This window comes from Mesoplodon mirus, assembly GCF_964341445.2.
Source record: "Mesoplodon mirus genome assembly, chromosome: 16".
NCBI classification, from domain to species: domain Eukaryota; kingdom Metazoa; phylum Chordata; class Mammalia; order Artiodactyla; family Ziphiidae; genus Mesoplodon; species Mesoplodon mirus.
The window spans coordinates 4,743,954-4,763,999 of record NC_138992.1 but is presented as its reverse complement, the minus strand read 5'-3'; the positions used below and the strand labels follow the sequence as shown (position 1 = coordinate 4,763,999).

The 20,046-nt window shown below is 44.6% G+C and overlaps 1 protein-coding gene across 1 annotated transcript in view; it reads right to left on the bottom strand.

Annotated features, from left to right (window-relative positions):
• FAM135B (family with sequence similarity 135 member B) overlaps positions 1 to 20,046 on the bottom strand; it is a gene marked incomplete at both ends in the record, with an annotated part of 167,052 nt that overhangs the window by 13,129 nt on the left and 133,877 nt on the right. Inside the window, 5 exons of the mRNA XM_082600938.1 lie at positions 143 to 309; positions 2,223 to 4,215; positions 7,567 to 7,721; positions 14,475 to 14,548; positions 15,496 to 15,651. Of these exons, the coding sequence (XP_082457064.1) occupies positions 143 to 309; positions 2,223 to 4,215; positions 7,567 to 7,721; positions 14,475 to 14,548; positions 15,496 to 15,651 (2,545 nt within the window). The remainder of the gene's footprint in view (positions 1 to 142; positions 310 to 2,222; positions 4,216 to 7,566; positions 7,722 to 14,474; positions 14,549 to 15,495; positions 15,652 to 20,046) is intronic.

Genomic DNA, 20,046 nt, shown 5'->3' with positions numbered 1-20,046 from the left:
TCCTAGATCCAGCATACTTACTAATGTTCCACAGTCACTAATTGAACATTGGTTGAACAAGTCCCTAAACTAGATTAATTCATAAATATGATAATTCGTCTACAGCACAAAACTTTGGGGAGGAAACCTTTTTAGAACTCACCATCCAGGCCATGGACACAGACTACCAGGTGAATCCCATCTTCCAAATTTTCTTCCTCTTCCTCTGGTGGGAAATACGGTATGTCAGAAGCTAGTACAGATAAGTCACTGTACAGAAATCCATCAATCTTCAGCTCTTTTTTAAATTTTTCTTTGGCCTGATAAAAACTGGAGAATACACTAATTAATCACGAGCCGAGCTGTGTATTCCATGTTGAACAGGAGATGCATTGAGCTGGGATGTAGGAGTGATGGACAACTACAAGGAAGTATCTGCCAAGCAACCAAGGCTGAATGTGGGACCTCATGGGAGACACTAGTGAAAGAAGGTTTGTTCTGAACAACGAGGCAGAAAAGCGACCCAGGAAAACCAAGGGCTGTATTGATTTGGGTTCTGCAGATGTGGTTCCTGCATTGAATAGAACCTCTAAGGTTCCCTCCAGCTCCAAGGATCCATGCAATCTTTAAGCGATCTTCCGGGAGTGAGAGTTTATTAACCTGCTTCCACCTACTTCCCCAGCATCATCAGCTAGCCTCCAAAAAGAACACATTTCTCATAAAGTCCCTGCATGAATTATGCATCTTGTCTTGACTTCCATGTCTTTGTGCATTTGGGTCTATCTGTCTGAAATTCCTTTCCCACCTGATTATCCTGTTCTTTGCCTGGTTACCTGACAAGGTGGTTAAGACCATGGACCCAGGAATTAGACTTCCAAAGTCAGAATCTCGGCTTTGACACTGACTAGCTGTGCACCAGCTGCTTTAACCTCTCTGCATTCAGTTTCCTCATTTGTAAAAGGGGAATAACACCTGTATCGAATTCATAAAGTTGTCTTTGCCTTGTTGTATTAAGTGATATAATCTATTCAAAATGCTTAGAACAGTACTTGAAACAGATTAAATGTGAAAAAGGAGATGGGATCGATTACCAGCCATATCATCATCACCATCATTATCGTCAACATGATGTCTCATATTTTCTCCTTAGCTTAGGTATCATCTCTAAAACGCTTCTCATGGCCACAATCTCTGTTCACACTCACTGCCCCACAGCCAGATTAGGTCCTTCTCTTTCTGGTTCAGCTGTGCACACATGAACCATCCCATTTACTCAATTGCCCTCATTTGCTTCTGTCATCTCCCTGTCTCCCTGTTAGACTGAGAGCACAATTACAACCAGGACAACAGTGGCCAGGCACTGGACAGTGCCTGCTATGCACTGGTTACACCGATGACATGGACATATAATAGGTACTTTGTGGTCTTTATAAAACATGGGATCCAAAGTTTACCTGCCTGTGCAATTTCTTTTGGGGATAACATTAATGGGTAACTGTTTAGCATTTTTTGAACAAGTGAATGAGATGGGATGTTTTGATGAAATGATTCCATACTATACTTAATCAAATACATAGTTTATAGGTGAGGGAGTAATAGGAATACAAACCCAAGACAAGGATAAAGGGATGGATTCTGGCATTTCAAAAGGAATGATAAACTTAAGAACCACACAAAAGGGGCTTAGGAAGAAAATCTGAATTAGTCCTATTCCCAAAAGGCTCTTAAAGAAGTGTGCAAAGACAGAGGTACAATGACACTCATAAGATAGTTGTTCATCATAAGAAAAACTGAAAAAAACTATTTAGGGTTTATCTCTAAAGGATTTTGTTAACAAAATCACGGTACATTTATACAATGGAATATTACACTAAAATGGTAATGCAAAAATAGATTTATAAACATATAAAGATGTTTCCAATATATTAAGTTGGAAAAAACTTAGAGTTTGTAAAGAATTATCTTACTTTTGCAAATTAATAGTATATACATAGAGATGCACGTAGGAAGAAGTATAGATGAACTTACACAGGGGCTATTATTTGAGAGACGGGCTTATTGATGATATTTTTTACTTCTTTACACTATTCTACATTCCTGACTTGTACGATAAGAATATAACACTTTATTTAAACCAGAAAATAACTGATATCACAATTTTGAAATAGTATACCTGAAATTGAGAAATATGTGGAAAAATCTAAAAGATGGTGCTGGTATAGGTAAGCCACCAGCAAACCTACCTGAACATCCTTTCACTGACTTCCTCCTCCAACTTGCTGGAATGGTTTGGAACACCTCCAAATGAACCCAAAGGTTGATGAGTGATGGGAAATGGGGTCTGTTTGGAAGAGAATCCAGCCCTGGCAGGGGTCTCCTTGGGCACAGACGAGAAAGGGAGACAGGTGGCAGTGCAAGACATGGATAAGTTGACGACCTCGACAGCTTTCAGGCTGTCCAGAGAGAAGGTCTCTGCAGAGGTTACGTGGGACAGCATGATGGAGGGGCCTGCCCTTGGCTCTTGGCTTCCTGTAGCTTGGGAGTGAGTCACAGTGGAGCACACGGTGCCTGCTTCACGTCCATCCTCTGGGAAGGTGTTAGGTCCTCCACTAAGTGCTGTAGCATCAACGATGCCAGGTGAGCTGCTTCGCTCACCTGTTGAATCCGGGTTGATGATTTCGGCAGCTGACGTACAACTCAATTCAGGCACCTTATGGGGGGTGAAGTGCTCAACGTCCAAGACGCTGCTGTTGGAAAGAGCTCTTTTCCCCACATTAGGGTCTTTAGGCATGCGCTTTGGGGTCTCCACGAGTTCTCTAGGAAAAGCTCTGTACCTAGGGGTTTCAAGTGCTGGGATGCGTGGTATTTTTAAACTCAGACCTTTGGTTTCAACCCCTGGAGGGTTATCGGTCCTGCCATCGAGACAACAGGGTCCTTGAGGATCAAGCTGATTCTCTTTACCTTTGGGGATATCTATGTAACCAGGGCCCTGCTGGTTGTCAGCATCTGAAACTACCTCCACAAGGGAACGGTGAACCCCAGCATTACTAAGTTGAAGGCGGTGTCCAGAGGGATCCGTGCGCCTGGTGTGCACAGCTGAAGTCTCAGAGAGACCTCCCCCTTGCTGCAGGGAGTCCGCATCTTCAGCAGACTCCTCGGGGCTGCTGATTTGGGGTGCAGAGACAGACTTGGTCAGTTTGGTGAGTGCCAGTTCCCGCTCCTCCTCCTCAAAAGGCAAAGAGCTAATGGAGGTGAGAGAGGCCTGGATCCCGCTTGGCAAGCTCGTATTGCTGTCTGTGTGTCCACCCTCTAAAGAGTTCCTGTGCAGGGCATGTCTTCGAACCAGCTGGTGCAAGACATCCCGGTCACTAGGTAACTCCTGGGCTCTACTTCGAGCCTCGGACCAGGCCACGGAGCTTGGTTCACTCTCGATGCCTGAATCAGAGATGATGGAAGAAGATCTCTTGATGAGCCCAGATAATACGGACACTTCCTCCTGCTCCTCTGTGTGAGGGTCCTTTGGGGAAGCCTTGACATCCAAGGGATCCCTCAAAGAAGAGTTTAGTGGATCACAGGGCTCCGAGGGGATGAGCTTCAGACTCAGCAGCACCATCTTGCTCCCCTGGTCTGCTCCCTTTCCGAGAGTACTTAACTCATGGAGTGTGGCTTTCTCTGAAGAGATGGCATTGTGATGACTTCCACCTGCTACCCCTTTGCTCAGCTCAGTTCTGTCTAATTCATAGTTATCTCGAGAGCACTCACTCTCGTGCTGGGTACTGGTGACCGCTGTGGGTTCAGCTCTGCAGGGGTTCTTATTGCTAAAATTCACATCAATGTAGGTCAGTGCTGGGGCCTGGTCATCCTCTGGACCAGGACTCCTCCTGGGCAGGTCCTCATCTGTCGGCGGGTGCGTTCCAACATCAGACCTTTGGCCAGTCCGACGTTCATCCTCAGGCAAACCTGTTTTGTTCTGGAATTCACCAATTGTCAGATACACCTGAGATTCCGAGCACACGTCCGTATGACTCGGTGTGGTGACATTCTCATTTGGCCCTGGACACCTAATAACCTCTTCATTAGAGTCCATTTGGGGTGGTTTCATGGTGGGCAAGACAAGGTCTTCCCTCAAAGATGATTTTCTATTTACAATATGGTTCTCCTCTCTGTCGTTTAGATTCAGTATTGCAGGACTTGTTGCTGGAACATCAAAACTAGGGTATACACTCAAAGTATGCCCTACAAAAAGAAAAAAAGAAAGAAACATGTGTTATACTTTAAGAATCTACATTCATGGGGCTTCCCTGGTGGCGCAATGGTTGAGAATCCGCCTGCCAATATAGGGGACACGGGTTCGATCCCTGGTCTGGGAAGATCCCACATGCCATGCAGCAACTAAGCCCGTGCGCCACACAACTACTGAGCCTGCACACTGCAACTACTGAAGCCCGCATGCCTAGAGCCCCTGCTCTGCAACAAGAGAGGCGACCACAATGAGAAGCCCACACACCACAACGAAGAGTAGCCCCTGCTCACCACAACTAGAGAAAGCCTGTGCACAGCAACGAAGACTCAACTCAGCCAAAAAGAAATAAATAAAATAAATACATTTATTTTTTAAAAATCTACATTCACAAATTACCCAAATGCCTGATTGTATAATAAAGAGTTTGTCTGGACCTTGTTCCTGCTTCTTGGGAGATATCCTCTAAATTCTTGGAATTTCCCAAGTGATAGGCATGTCAGCTATTCATGGTGGATCCTGAGCTAATGATAATTAGGTGACTCATGGTGAGTCCTCTGGTAGTCTGTGCTGAGGAGGTAACTCAGGACGGGGGCTGGCCATGCCAGAAAGACCAACCACGTGACTAGCTGACTGAGGATTTGAACCAGGTGACATTGGTACAACCTCTGGGGAGGAGAGATGGGCTGCGGATTGAGTTCCTTCATGTGGCCCCTGATTCAATCAATCATTATGAAACGCAGTATGAACTCTAGACATGGAGGACTGAGTAAGCTTCCCCAGTGGGCAATGCACATTCATATACCAGGAATAGAAGTCCTGGGGGCATAAAAGTTTCATGTTGGGGACCCTTCCAGACCTTGCCCTATGAGTCTATTCTTTTGGCTGGTCTTTATTTGTACCCTTTCTAATAATACTGAAATCATAAGTATATCCCTTTCCTGAGTTCTATGAATTGTTCCAGCAAATTATCAAACCTGAGGGGGTCATGGGAATCCCTGATTGGTAGCCAGTTGGTCAGAAGTCTGGGAGGCCTGAGAACCCCTGAGCTTGTGGCTGAGTTGTGAAGGAAGGACAATCGTATCAGAGACTGTGCCCTTAACCTGTGAGGTTTGACCTGATACCGGATTATCAGTGTCAGAAATGCATCACACTAATGCAAAAGCTGCCAAAGATTATAATTCTTGATTTACCTTTTACTTAGTAAAAGAAACATTTTGAATAATTACCACTTACAAATATTAAAACATTTACCCATCTTGTGTACAGTATTTACAGAGTATAGAGAATGCTTTGGAGCCAGGAGCCCCTGGTTTCCAATCCTCACACTGACACTTGCCAGCTGTGAGACCTCGGACAGTTAGAAAAAAAAAAATAAGCTTTTATCTTAGTTGAATACATTTTCTTCTTGGGTGGGCAGGTTCATAGTAACCAGTGGGCCTCACAGCCATAACTCAGAGTAGACTTCTGATATGAAATGGACACACGGGGAAGACAGATTTCTGCTTTCTGATGGGAAACACTGCCAAGCTTGAGCTCCATAACCAGGGCAATTATCGTACACGGCACTCAGACCACAAGAGGCTCCCAGGTCGCTTTGGTCTTTATAGCAGGATGGAGGCGTGCCAAAGTGTGACCTTCTTTTTCTTACTTTTCTTGAGGGTAAACTATTTTTTTCTGTTGCTCATTCTCTCCCCTAGTCTCTTTTCTCTTCTATTTCATTCCCCTCCTCCCCTCCTCCTTCTTTACTTTATTCTCTTTCTCTCTCTCTCTCTCCCCCTCCCAATATGCATAATTGGGATAAGTGCCTGTAACACAGCTCTTTTGAGAAAGCTGTATGATATATTATTCAATTTCCATATACACCAAACAGAAAAAAGGGGACTGGCCCACACACACAGTCTCAATCCAATGTTCTGAGCTTTTTTGTTTTTTCTTTCAATATATATTATGTATTTTTTTTTGAGATGGGTGCCAACTTTTATTTATTTATTTGTTTATTTTTTACTTTTATTAGAGTATAGTTCATTTACAACATTGTGTTAGTTTCAGGTGTACAGCAAAGTGACTCAGTTATACATATACATATATCCACTGTTTTATTTTTTTGTTTAGATTCTTTTCCTATATAGGCCATTAGGGAGTCTTGAGATTGTTTTGAGCAGCTGGTTGGCTGCCATCTCTGGAGCTCACACGCAGTCAAGCCGTCATACACAGCATAGACACTAGATGTCAGGGTACAACCAAAAACCGAATAACATCCTTTGTTTGCAACGTTGCAGTCCTTGGAAGTCACCTAGACTTTTTAAAACATCCTACAAATCTCAGATTGCAGAAACTCTGAAATTTAAGTGGCCCCTCCTTTAATTATGGGCACACCAATAGAATGGTTTAAAAATATTTTGCCAAGAGATGACAAGCAGACATGGGCTTTGGCATTGCAGTGAATTGGCTTTGAATGCTGGCTTTTACAAGCTGTGTCATCTTTGATTAATATTTACCCTCTTTGTGCCTCAGTTTTTCTCTGTTAAATAGGGCTTCTGAGGCTGTTTATAGTGTTAAAGAGATAAAGCTCATAAAACCTCCAGCATAGGGGCTGGCATAGTGTGGTCCTTTAAGGGATCATGGGTCTCTTTCAGGTCTGTCATTTGTAAGAGGTTGTGTTTCCATGAGCAGGGCTGTGCAGGGGACAGGGAACAGGCATTCGCTCTACAGTTTGCACTAGGCTCTTTCCAGTTGATGGATCAGTTCATTAACAAACTCTGTGCAGCCCCAGCAAAACAGATTGCAATCTGCACACACACACACACACACACACACACACACGTTACCTCTTCCCCCTGAAGTGAGCTGTTCATCCATTAATCCATATATTTACGTGCCCACTTTCTCAAATACTTTACCTGGCTCGTTCCATAAAGCAAGCACCACATAGGAATGTCAACCGAATGCCATTTAGGTTCAACCAGAAATGAATTTATACTTAAATTGTACATTTGAGATAAGAAAAGATCTCCATCTGACTCTCAGGGGACTCTGGTGAGGGGGAGAATTTGGTTCCCAACTTACAGGTGAAAACACTGAAGCACTAAATACAATTCCACCCCAGAAGTCCAAAAGGGAGTCTTTACTATAAGTGTACTTTGCTTCCATTGCTTTGTCCATTCAAGGCAACAAAGTCATTTCCAATAACAAGCTTAACCTTAACCTTGCTTCTCCTCTAGGAACTGACAAATACTTCACTGATTTGTTCCCATGGCTGCTGGGATGTAAACAGAGCAACTGATGGGAACCCAGTGGTAAGCCCTACCCTTGAGGTTTCCAAAGCAAAAAAGGAAAAGACACACCTGTGGCAGGGCAGTCCACATATCTGTCCTCGAAGATAACGGGCAGAGTGTTCCAGTCACCGTCAATGTCCAGACACTCTGCGGGCAGCGGGGGCATGGTGGTGAGGTACTCTGAATTCCGGACATCCAGAGACAGCTGGCTGTGGGTCTGGATCCTGGGGAACATAGACCCGATGAGCATTCAAGGAAGATTTAAAGGTTTTAAACTTACTGCTCCATCCCTCTTATCCCAAGACATTCAGAAAATGTTCAGTAGACTCTAACAATTCCCCTCTGTCTGTCTACCCTCCCTTTCTTCCCAGCTACCTACCCAGCCCCCAAAGCCCTAGTCTGCTTTGAATCAGAACTGTTCTGGGTGCTGATCAGGACATGGATTGTGTGTTTAGTCAAAACACCAGGGCATTTATCACATACCAATTAGTAGAATGTAATAATACCATTCTAGTGGAATGTATGCTGAGTTTCTAAATGGCTAGGAATCGTAAATTAGTGTTTTGGAAGAAATACTTAAATCTATATATACTTTACTCCTATTTCTCTAACTACCTATAGCACTTAGGGTCTTAATCATATTTGGTGGCATTTGAATTCAGAACCATCTAAAATTGCTTTTTTACTGCTTGCTGTGTGGACAACAGGATCCTTAATTAGGGTATAAATTCCCCTAGTTCAGGAGCCATATTTTTGGTTTCCTGCACATAGGATTTTAAAAGGCCCCTTATTCCTCCTCCATGACCCAGGTATCACTCCACGAGTAGCAATATGATTCCAGAATTTGAAATAAATAGTATTCCTAGTTCAAAGGCTGGGCTGGTGGAAAATGTTTACTCCCTTCTCCTCAAGTCCCTGCAAAATGGCAAGAGTTTATTTTTCCCCCCATGAGGGGAAAATTATTAACAATCCATCATTTTTCTCCATGCCAGCTCAATCACTCTTTTTTTTTGCGGTACGTGGGCCTCTCACTGTTGTGGCCTCTCCCGTTGCGGAGCACAGGCTCCGGATGCGCAGGCTCAGTGGCCATGGCTCACGGGCCCAGCCACTCCGTGGCATGTGGGATCCTCCCGGACCGGGGCACGAACCCGTGTCCCCTGCATCGGAAGGCAGACCCTCAATCACTGCGCCACCAGGGAAGCCCCAGCTCAATCACTCTTGCCCAAGCAGAGATGATGCTCTTATCGGGTTGGTGAGTTTGGGAGAAGAATTGAGCACGCATAGCTACTTTCTGTCTGTCTGTCTTTCTGTCTCTTTGTCCAACTGCAGATGTTTTTAGAGCAGCCTGACTCTGGAAGTCCCAAACTCACTCTCCAGCCCTTTAGATTATCTGCCCACAGAGAACAGTTCTGTAGCTGTGGAACGTTGCACAGGCTAGGGCAACTTCTGTAATCCAGCATCCTCAGTAAGAAATATGATGAAGATGGACATATATGCACATATGCTATTTTATATATGTATATTTAACATAAATATTAAATGTGTATATTTCATTTGCCTCTTATTTCTCAATTGGATTTTAACCTATGAAAGAAAAAGAGAAGCAATTTATTCTCTCCCTCAAAGCCATGAAGGCCGTTGCAAATTCATCATTCTTTGGACCTCTGTCTGTATATTTAAATGGAATTTTGTTGCAATCAGTTCTGCACTTCTCAGCTATCATCAATTTTTGGTCCAGTTTTCAGCTTATTAATGAAGTATATTGATTGAACACCAACATGCATAGGATGGTGTGCACAAGGGTAAGGAGTAAACCTAGAGGATTGAAACTTGATTCTGGACCCAAAGAACTTATAGAGTCATGAATAAGTTAGGTAGTTAATCAGGTAATTATAATACAACAGGATAGGTGCTGGAGAGTCAAAACTAAGTTATTTTAGGCAGGGAGTTCTCTCTTGCTGGAAGGTAGTATACAGACATTGTGAATGTGACCTCACGCCTCAAACAATGCTTCTCACGTGTTAACAAATAACTAAAAATTCCAGGGCATGTACGCTGTGAGCTACCACCTCACACCTGTTAGGATGGTTATTATTGGAACAAACAAGTGTTGGTGAGTATGTGGAGAGGCTGAAACCCTTGTGCCCTGTTGAGGGGAAGGCAAAATGGTGCAGCTGCCATAGAAAACAGTATGGAAGTTCCTCAAAAACTTCAAAATAGAGATACCATATGAGCTGGCAATCCCACTTCTGAGTATTTATCCCAAATAATTGAGATCAGTATATTTAAGAAATATTAGCACTCCTATGCACAGAACAGCACTATTTGTAACAGCCGAGATATGACAACAAGCTCATTGCCCATGGACAGATGAATGGATAGAGAAAATGTGGGACAATGGAATATTATTCAGCCTTGAAAAAGAAGATTCTGCAATCTGTGACAACAGGGATGGACTGAGAACATTACGCTAAATGAAATAAGCCAGTCACAGAGGGACAAACACTGCATGACTCCACTGTACATGAGGTATCTAAACTAGTCAGATTCATAGAATCAAAGAGGGGAGGGGTAGTTGCCAGGGGTTGGGAGAGGGGAAAATGGAGAATTGCTCATCACGGGGCATAAAGTTTCAATGAAGTAAGATGAAGAAGTTCTAGAGATCTGCTGTGTAGATCATATAGGGCCTTGTTCATTTCATTTTTATTTTAAGGTCAGGTTTATCCTGACTCCTGGAGTACAGCCCAACAGCATACAGATACTTCTATTTACAGGTCGAAAAATCTACATTCTATTTTTCTGGTGTATTCTTTAGGATAATGGTTCAATGCTATATAGCGTAGCCATAGCAGGGAGGCTAGGAGTATGGGATCTGGACTTTGACAGATCCATGTTTGCATCACTTGCTTGCTGTGTGGTCTAAGTTACTTAACCTCTCTCTGAGCCCAGGTTTCTCCAGTTTTTTCTGTAAAGTGGGGATAATAACAGTTCCTTGCTCAGGGGCTGAGTGTGAACATTAAATGAGCCACTGTGTGTGAAGTATTTAGCACAGATTCTTACCAGAAGCTTCTCAATAGACTTATGAGCACCAGGAAGGCAGGTGAAGTGCCTGTTGTGTTCAACTCTATATACATAGCAACTTGTAGAATAAATGATTTTTAAAAAGGAGACGGTGTTACAATTATTACTATAGAAATCATAAAAGAGTGACATCTCAATGATCATTTTACAGAAATTAAGTCATCAGTATAGGTCTTCATACTCATCAACATTTTCACATTCATTCATTCAATAAACTTTCTTTGAACACTTCCTTACTGTGTGAAAAGCACTGGCTGGCATTGGTAAAAACAGAAAGAGGAACAATAAAACACACCTTTGCTACTAACCAGTTCTAAATCATTTTAAAACACTTTTTTAAACAGTGCAACCCATGGCAAGAAATGGTCTTCATTTTACATGGCCACGGAGTACAACCACGCACACTCCCAGAAACACACACGCTGAAACGAAAGTTTCAGAAACACTTCTTACTACTACTACCTATCTTACCTTACCCTATCCTATCCTATCCTATGTCATTTAAAAAAGGCCGTTGTAAATCCACTAAGGTGATCTCACCATTCACTAAATGACTGTGACCTATCATTTGAGAAATACGCTCTAGTGTGTGCTTGAACAAGAAGGGTCTTGACAGCGAACTTTCACTTGTCCATCCTGATGTGGGAGGATGGTCCTGTCCCCTATGCAAACAGCATGAGCTCCCTGCAGCTGCACCCTCCCCTCCAGCTCTGACCACCAGATGAGTACCCCCGTGTTCATGCACAGTCGCCAGCATTGCAGAGCATCTGTTCACTACCTCAATCTACAATTTAATTCTGTTCACAGCCCTTAGGACCTGTCCTCCAGTAATTCTCTCAGTCTGAAATAAAATATCCCTCTTGATTCTATAGTTCTTATTTTAATGACCTAATTAATCGTTTACCTCTTCCTAAATAGCATCACTGCTATTCTAGTGTATGCTTTCTACTGTAGGTTAATATCTACTCTTAATTGAATGGTAACACATTTCTCTAAGCTCTGAAGTTACACTATGGGGCAAATGTTATAATCTCCTAGGTATCTGCAGGGCTCAATCCCTCCCCCTGCTTTAGAGCTCCTTTCAAGTGTCTCCTTAGGAAGCCTGTCTCTGACAGCTCTGAAATAGCATGCTTTGTGCCTGTCACGCTGATCTATTTCTCCATAGCACTTACTACGTTTGCCATATTATGTTTATTTATATATATATTCATATATTTATATCTATGTATATATTTATTAGTGTATATTTACTTATGCATATGCTTTCCATTACTAAAAGATGAGCTCCATGACATAGGGAATATGTCTGTTTTGTTCACTGCTGGGTATCCAATACCCCAAAGAGTATGTGGCACACAGTCAACACCAAATAGATACTTGTTGAATAAAGGAATCTCCCTTTTACATCTAAGCACAAGCTAAGCAGTAACTAGTTTGATGTCCCAAGTAGTATAAGTTACAGGATCAAGCTTTCAAAACAGGTATATGAGATTTGAAATCCAAGGTCTCACCACCATGGTCACTTGCCAGGTGTTTAAGGCATTCGTTATAACTACCATAGCACAAAGTCTGAATTCCTCATCCTGGTCCTCCCCGGTCCTACCCCCCTGTCTCCTACTTGCTCACTCCAGTCTAGCTACACTTGCTTCCAAACACTTTGTGTTCCCATACAAGAACTTTTGCACCAACTATTCCCTCTGACTAAAGAGTCTTCTCCCATATCAGGGTATGGCTTGCTAAAACCCCAGTCTCTGCCCAAATGCTACATCCTCAGAAAGACTTCCTTTTTTCTCTTTGGCTAAAACATTCCTTCTCCCACATCCAGTGCTGTGTTGGAGCCAGTTGATATTGGCTTGCAAGAGCCAGCTGTATACATCTCTTCCTGAATCCACATTCAGTGCTAACATATCCCTAGCTTGAAATTGACTATGGTGGGAGCATCGACACATGGAAATTGGCACACACTACAGACTGGAGTTTTTTTGCTTGTTTTTGCTTTCCTGAGAGCTAGTTGTGAAACATTCATGAGGACACTGGCCATACCTCTTCTCATAATTTTCTATGTCCTTACCTTGATGTGTTTTTCTTTACTGATCACTATCTGAAATGATATCATGTGCTTCTTGTCTGTCTCTCCACTAGAATGAGTGACCCACGGGGAGAACATCTTTATTCTGTTCCCTGCTGCATCCCCAGTGTCTATGTGAAGAGCAAACATTTGTGTTAAGTCATCAGGCATCACCTAACTCTTTCTGAGCAGAGTCTGCAGCTGCCCCAGGTCGGGTCCTGTGCATGGATGTTCTCATGTGATCCTCACAGCTATTATCCTACCCATTTTAAGGAAACGAAGACTAGGTGAGCTTCAGGGAAAAAACAAACAAACAAACAAACAGAAAATTAATTCTCTCAAGGATCTGTGGCAAGTAGAGCAGCAGGATTTTGAACCCAGGTCTCCCGGATACCATATCATCTGTACTTTGTACAAGTGGTTGTCATTCCAACAAAACTCTTCCAGGACACTAGCTGCCTATGTGTCTGTCACCTCCTTGTGTGTTCACACTCCTTGGGAATGCAGCCAGGGCCTGGCAGTCTGAGGTTTACATATCGTTGTGATGATTTGGAATTAGACTTCCTGCAGTAGTCTTGAATTGCAGTGCTTTGCTCAGTGGTCCTCAAAGTGATGTTTCTATTTGCCAAATTAACTCTCCCAATTTTCATTTTAAAAAAATACAGTTGGTTCTAGCAGGGGGCTGGACTGAATGAATGAATGCATGAGTGAGTGACTATAGATATTTCTAGAAAAGCCATTTTAACATGAGAGATGTTTTCCTTGGTGCCCCTCTCAATTTCAGAATCCATGAGGCAAACTTAAACATTGCTGGGGCTTCCCTGGTGGCGCAGTGGTTGAGAGTCTGCCTGCCGATGCAGGGGACACGGGTTCGTGCCCCGGTCCAGGAGGATCCCACGTGTCACGGAGCAGCTGGGCCCGTGAGCCACGGCCGTTGGGCCTGCGCGTCTGGAGCCTGTGCTCTGCAGTGGGAGAGGCCACAGCAGTGAGAGCCCCGTGTACCGCAAAAAACAAACAAACAAACAAACAAAAACATTGCTGTAACTTTCCAACTAGAATTAAGTGTGGGGAGAAAATAAGGTTATAAAGATGAAGGTGAAAAGATCTTCGGGTCTGTCCTAAGTGATGGATGGATTTCAAGTGTTTCTCCTGCTGGATTTACTATAGCATCTCAAACATTATTCCATCCACATTTAGTTTGGAGGCAAACGTACTATTCAGAAACCAGAAGAAATGCTTGGACTTGTGTAGCTACGGCCAGACATCTTGGAGGAAGCAATGATTGTGCCCACAAGGGAAATCTACAATGAGAGACAATGACCTCATCTTTTGTCAACCCTTCGACTTTTCTGAATATTTTAAAAATTTTTCCGGAGGAAGCCAAACTTAGATATTCATCTGTCCTCCTAATTAGGTAGTTCAGCCTTAATTCATATGCTAAATGCATTTCATAGCTGCTGCAAAGTCTCAGGTGAATTTTTTTTTTCTGACATAGCTTGTGCCCACACCACCTGCTTCTTATTCATTTTGCAAAGAGGACTCAGCACAGATGTCTTCAGGGACCTAGGAAGTCTTGATTCTGTCTACAGAACCATAAGGATACTCAACAACAACAAAAAACTTTGGCTATTGATCTTCTCTGACACCTGCCAGCTCCTGCCTCTGCAATTTGTCTGACTCTTTTGCCTTCAGAGAGAATGCACCTGAAAGTGCAGAGGTGGGCAGACTTCTCTCCTTCATGATTGGAGATGAAGGGAAGAAATAACTTTGAACAAGAATGTCCTTGGCGCCTAGGGTTCACGATGTGGGCGTGCAACTGGTTACTTACAGATTTTCCTGAAAGGTCAAGACTGCAAGTTTTTGGTGCTCCATATAAAAGAAGGCCTCGGAAAACCTTCGGACCTGAGGAATAAAATAGTATAAACAATGTAACTCACTGGGTGGGTTTGGCCTTCACTTTTTTTTTTTTTTATTTTTTTAATTTTTGGCCACACCATGCAGCACGTGGGATCTTAGTTCCCGACCAGGGATCGAACCCATGCTGCCTACAGTGGAAGCACAGGGTCTTAACCACTGGACCACCAGGGAAGTCCCTAGCCTTGACTTTTTAAAAAGAAATTAAGGCTCAACGAGGGAAGTAACATATATTAATATCAGGGAGAGCTTAGCCCACAACCCAGAGGTTCTGAAACACTAGTATTTCTACCCACCCCCCGCTGCCCTCTCTATTTCTGGTTCTTAGCACAAACCTGATTTATGGACACAACTGGATGCATGTTTATGCATCTGCTCTTGGCTTGCATTCTGCCGTTTTTACATTTAGGTCTTATTTCTTCTACTAGAATATGAGACCCTTGAAAACAGAGGCCGTAAATAAATGCAGGTGAAATAGAATGTGCAAAGCCAGTCATGCAAGTGTGTCCGCTAAGCTCTTTGTAGACTTAGCTATTTGGTCCTCTTGCTGGGAATGAGAAGACCAACATCTTTTATTAGGCATTAGTACCCACCACTGTGCACTCAGGCTGGTGGCAAAAAATGTGCTAGGAACAATGGAGTAGATGTGAAGACACTTCTTTGAGACACTGTCAAAGCACTTCGTCACATCACTGAGATGGGTCTGCTATCCCTTGGTAGCCAAGGAAGGTATTTTTTGAACAGTAGAGCAAAGACGTGAAAGCCGAAGGAAGTTCATCAAGTTTCACCGCAAGTTCACGGTGGAGCAGGGCTAGCACTTGGGTCTGAAGAAGTCCATCCTGACTTTAATTCTGCCCAATGAACCAACTGTTGTAAAGCTTCCTTGAGAGATCACTGGTGCATGATTAGAGAACTGATACCATTTAACCCCTTACCCGCAAGGTGTGATGCTCCTGGGTGAGATAAGCGGTCACTTGGGAGTGTAATGTCACCGTGTCCAGGAACTGGGTCCACAGAGCCATCAGGTGGGAGGCCAGCTGGGCAAGATCCTTACTTATCTGCTCAGCTATCTTCTCGGGATTATTCAACATCTGGGGAGGCAAAAGGGTGGCAGTAAAGGACCTCTGCTCCATGAAGCTACTGCCGTCTTCCTCCTGAAGCCCTTACTGGCTTCTCTGCTTTTAACGAATCCCTCTCCTTTCTCTGGACTCTCCTCTGCATCCTATTACATTCTGAACTCAGTACTCGACCATCATGATGGCTTCCACTTATTAATATCTACTAGTTGGCAGGTAGAACACTAGGTGTTTTTATATGCCCTTTCCTATTTAATCCCCACCATGAACCTTTGGTAGAGTTATTGTAGCCATCATTGTATACAAAAATTAAATGAGAGGATTAAATAGCACACCCAAGGTCACACAAAGCTGAGATTCAACTGTAAGACCATCTCACCACAAAGCCATGGCACTACGCTGCCTTTACAGAGTAGGCGTCGTAAAACATCTCCCGAGAAACAATCAAGCCTTTATAACCTCACAGCATCTAACTTGCTAGGTGATTTCCACATGGCCGTGCTCAATAGACCCGCCACCATCTTCTCCCCATCACTCCAAATTTCTTAAGGAGGATCCCAGGTTGTCTTAACAAAAGCTTGAAGGACCCAGCCTACAGAGGTCGGGAGCCCTTGGGGGAACTTTTGGCTAGCTTCAGTTTAGAACGATGAGAGCTGTCTGCCTGGGGGTAACTTTCATTGTGGAGAGGTGAGAAGAGAGATCACATCTCTGAGGACAGCCAGAGAACCAGTGGTCCAAGCCTAACACTGAGTTCTACGCTTCATCACTTACCCACCAAGAATTTAATGTGCATCTCTCATATCCCAGGCACATGTTTAGAATACATGGGAGCACAAAGATGAATGAGAGTGTCTCTTGGGACTTTCTTGGTGGTCCAGTGGTTAAGACTCCGCACTCCCAATGCAGGGGGCCCGGGTTCAATCCCTGGTCGGGGAACTAAGATCCTGCATGCCGCAGGGCGCGGCAAATAAATAAAGTGAAGTTCAGTAAAGGTATGTTAAAAAAAAGAGGAGTGTCTCTGCCTGCAGAGAGCCTCATTTACCAGAGGAGATAGGAAGGTGGGTTAACCCTAAGAAGTATAGCCAATATTTTATAACTTTAAATTCAGTATAATCTGTAAAAATATCAAATACTATGCTGTATACCTGAAACTAATATATTGTAAATCAACTGTATTTCAATAAAAATAGGTTTATACCATCCCTATCCTTAATATGCTTAAAAAGTCAACTTAAGAACACTGAAAAAAAAAAGAGTGGTGGGCATGTGTCTGTCTTGGAAGACGCAGCAGGACACATAACCATTGCTGTTTCATACCCATCTCTGAGCTCCTTCTTTGCCAGGTGCCTCAGTTTCTTCATCTGCAAAATGAGTGTGCAAAGCAAATAACCCTTTATTGGGTGTAACAATGTATGGGGGGACTAAGTTCAAAGCCTCGCTTGAAACGCTGCAAGTTCCCTTCACTCTTCCTGGACTAAAGGCTGATGCTAGTGTAAGGCATGCTGGGTGGAGCGAAGCATCTGAGAGTAAGAAAAACAGAGAAGGGCTTCCCTGGTGGCGCAGTGGCTGAGAGTCCGCCTGCCGATGCAGGGGACACGGGTTCGTGCCCCGGTCCGGGAAGATCCCACGTGCCACGGAGTGGCTGGGCCCGTAAGCCATGGCCGCTGAGCCTGCGTGTCCGGAGCCTGTGCTCCGCAACGGGAGAGGCCACAGCAGTGAGAGGCCCGCGTACTGCAAAAAAAAAAAAAAAAAAAAAAAAGAAAAGAAAAGCAGAGAAGAAGCAATTTGACCCTCTGTAGGGCTCTTTAATTGTTGGGTATTGCAGCTTTGTAATTAATGACTAGCTTCCGGGTACAAGGCATCATTCACCTGTAGCATCTCTAAGCTGCTCCTTCCAAGAGGAAAGATCAGTCTTTGGTAACAAAGACAACACAAGCTACAAAACTCCAAAATGAGAGAATGACCCTGTCTTCTGATGGAAGCACTGTTTCCATCACTGGCTCTGTTGGGAGACGGGGACCAGACATGGAACGTCCACTCTTGGTTCAGTCCCATAATCCATGGCCCAAAGAGTTAAGAGGCAGAAAAGGAAGGACTGGGCTGGGGAGAGTAGGGGATGTGACTGGCCACTGGAAACCTCTAGGCTGGAGAGTAAGGCTTTTAGATGGTCTATTAGTGCCTTACCTTCACATTCTCCAACACGTTACCCTCACTAATAGACGCCAAGCTCCTGCATCAACACCAGACACCTTTCTGCCCCTGACAATGTTCCTGGCCTTCCCTCTGGCTACCTCCCCTCTGGCCCAGTGCTGCCCATGGCTCCAGCCACAGCAACCTGAACACACAGCTCTTTCCAAGCACCAGGGCCTTGATCGGGCTGCACGTTCTCCTTGGAATGCCTACCACCTCTTCCAATCTCCTTTCTCCCTTTCTTCACCACTTTGGACTTGTCTGTTCTCCACGAGGTAACTGTTTCAGAAGCCCGTGCAGTCCCTCTCGTTCCTGATGGTTCTTTCAGAACTTCTACTGTGTTCCGCGTGTAAGCCTAGCCTCCCTTGTCCTTGCGGTCGACTTGACCTGGCACAGACTACTCTCAGGCACCACTTGCCATAGGGTGCTTTGGTACCCTCCTTTGCCTGCACCCCGAGCTTTAGCCTTCTCAATATTCTCGGTACCTACACCGTGGCTGATGGATGATGGAAACTCGGTAACTCTTTATTGAGTCAGCCGGTGCATCGGTGAGAGGCACCCGTGCCTTAGGAACTGGACTTCCTTTACTGGCCTTCTCGCCCTGACACCCACGGCTCTCCCCACTGTCCACTCCAGCAATACTGGCAAACACAGCGTGAATCCTGAGCTCAGCCCCCAGAGGAAAGGAAAAGCCATTCATTAAATGTGTCTTTGGGAGCATTATTTTCTTCCCCGAGTTGATTACAGCAATGGTTCTAGATAAGATTAAGGAAGCTTCTAATTAAGCCACAAGAGGACTTTCCTGCTCTCACAGGGGCCTGGGCCTGTTCAGTTACAGATGATGGGTGTGGAAGGGTCTCTCTGGCAAGGAAAAGAGAAGCCCTTCACACTGACAAGGAGGCAGTCTGGACCCAGTGCCATTTCAGGTGAAGCTCCTGAAAAATATACAGCCACCCCCTGCCGTGCTTTTCATCTGGGGCTAGCCATGCTCCTTGGCTCATTTAGTCACCACCTCCACCCCTTGCTCTGTTTACTGAAGTCTGAGCTTGGAGTATGCTGAGCTCTGGGAAGCCAAAGATAAATACGTCCAGTCCTGGAAGGGGCACATGGTCCAGTTACAGCTATTTATTTTGATAGTTAGACCTACAAAGTACTATGAAAGAGACAGGTCCTGAGTGCTGTGAAAGGGTCATGGAAGGCTTCCCGGAGGAGGTGATGCCTGCATTGCGTCTTCAAGGTAAGCAGGTGTCAGGTGGAGGAGAGCCTGCTTTATACGCCCTGAGCTAGCCGCGTTCTCTCACCATGGGCCTTAGTCCTGGCTGCACACTGAACCACTGGGAGACCATAAAGCATTTGGGCCCATCTCTGAGGGTAGGACCCAGACACCAGGATTTTTCCATTGCTGTCTGGTAGACACTCAACATGATTTGAACCTGTTTGCTGTACCAAAGCACGTGGCTGAGTTTCATTAGAACCTTTCCACCTGTTATGGAGAGCACAAGCCATCCCTTTTCTAATCAGGCTGCACAGCGGGGATCCTGATCATGGGCTCCAATCACCTTTCCAGCCCAGACCCCCAAAACTGGCTTCAAAGGCTCCCTCTGCAGCCGTCCTGGGCCCCGAGCCCCCATGGTGCTTCCGACAGGTCGAGTCTCGCCCTGGCTTTGCATGGTTGTTCCCTCCCTGCCTCACTCCTATGTCACCTAGAGCCTCCGGGGCTCACAGAGGCCCCTCGTCTTACACTTCCTGGTCCAGCACTGATGCTACTGACAGCTCCTGCCTCATGCGTGAACAAATCTGTTTCACCCTAGGCTGGTAGTCCTGGGGAGCTCTCTGCCATCTTTGTTGTATTTCCAGCAAACAGCAGAGTAGCTGGCACATCGTAGGTGCTTAAGAAATGTGTATAAGATTCACACAGAGTAAAGGTGCAGATGAACTACTCCGTGACTGTAGAGCTCTATGCTTTCAAATTGTCTTAAATCACCTGAAACAGTTTCCACTGTCCAATCCATCCTTGAGATGGATGCTTTTGTGACCATGTGCTTGGTTGACCACTAGGTGGCGATGTCCTGCCTCTAAAAGTTCTGTGGGCTGTGAATGTGCCTTTTGCGGGGGCGGGGGGCAGGGAGGAAGCTCCGTTTCTTTCACTCCCAGCACCAGGCCAGCCCTTTAGCAAACCACAGGCTGTGCTCCTCCCCGACTCCCCCTTTCCCTCCATGT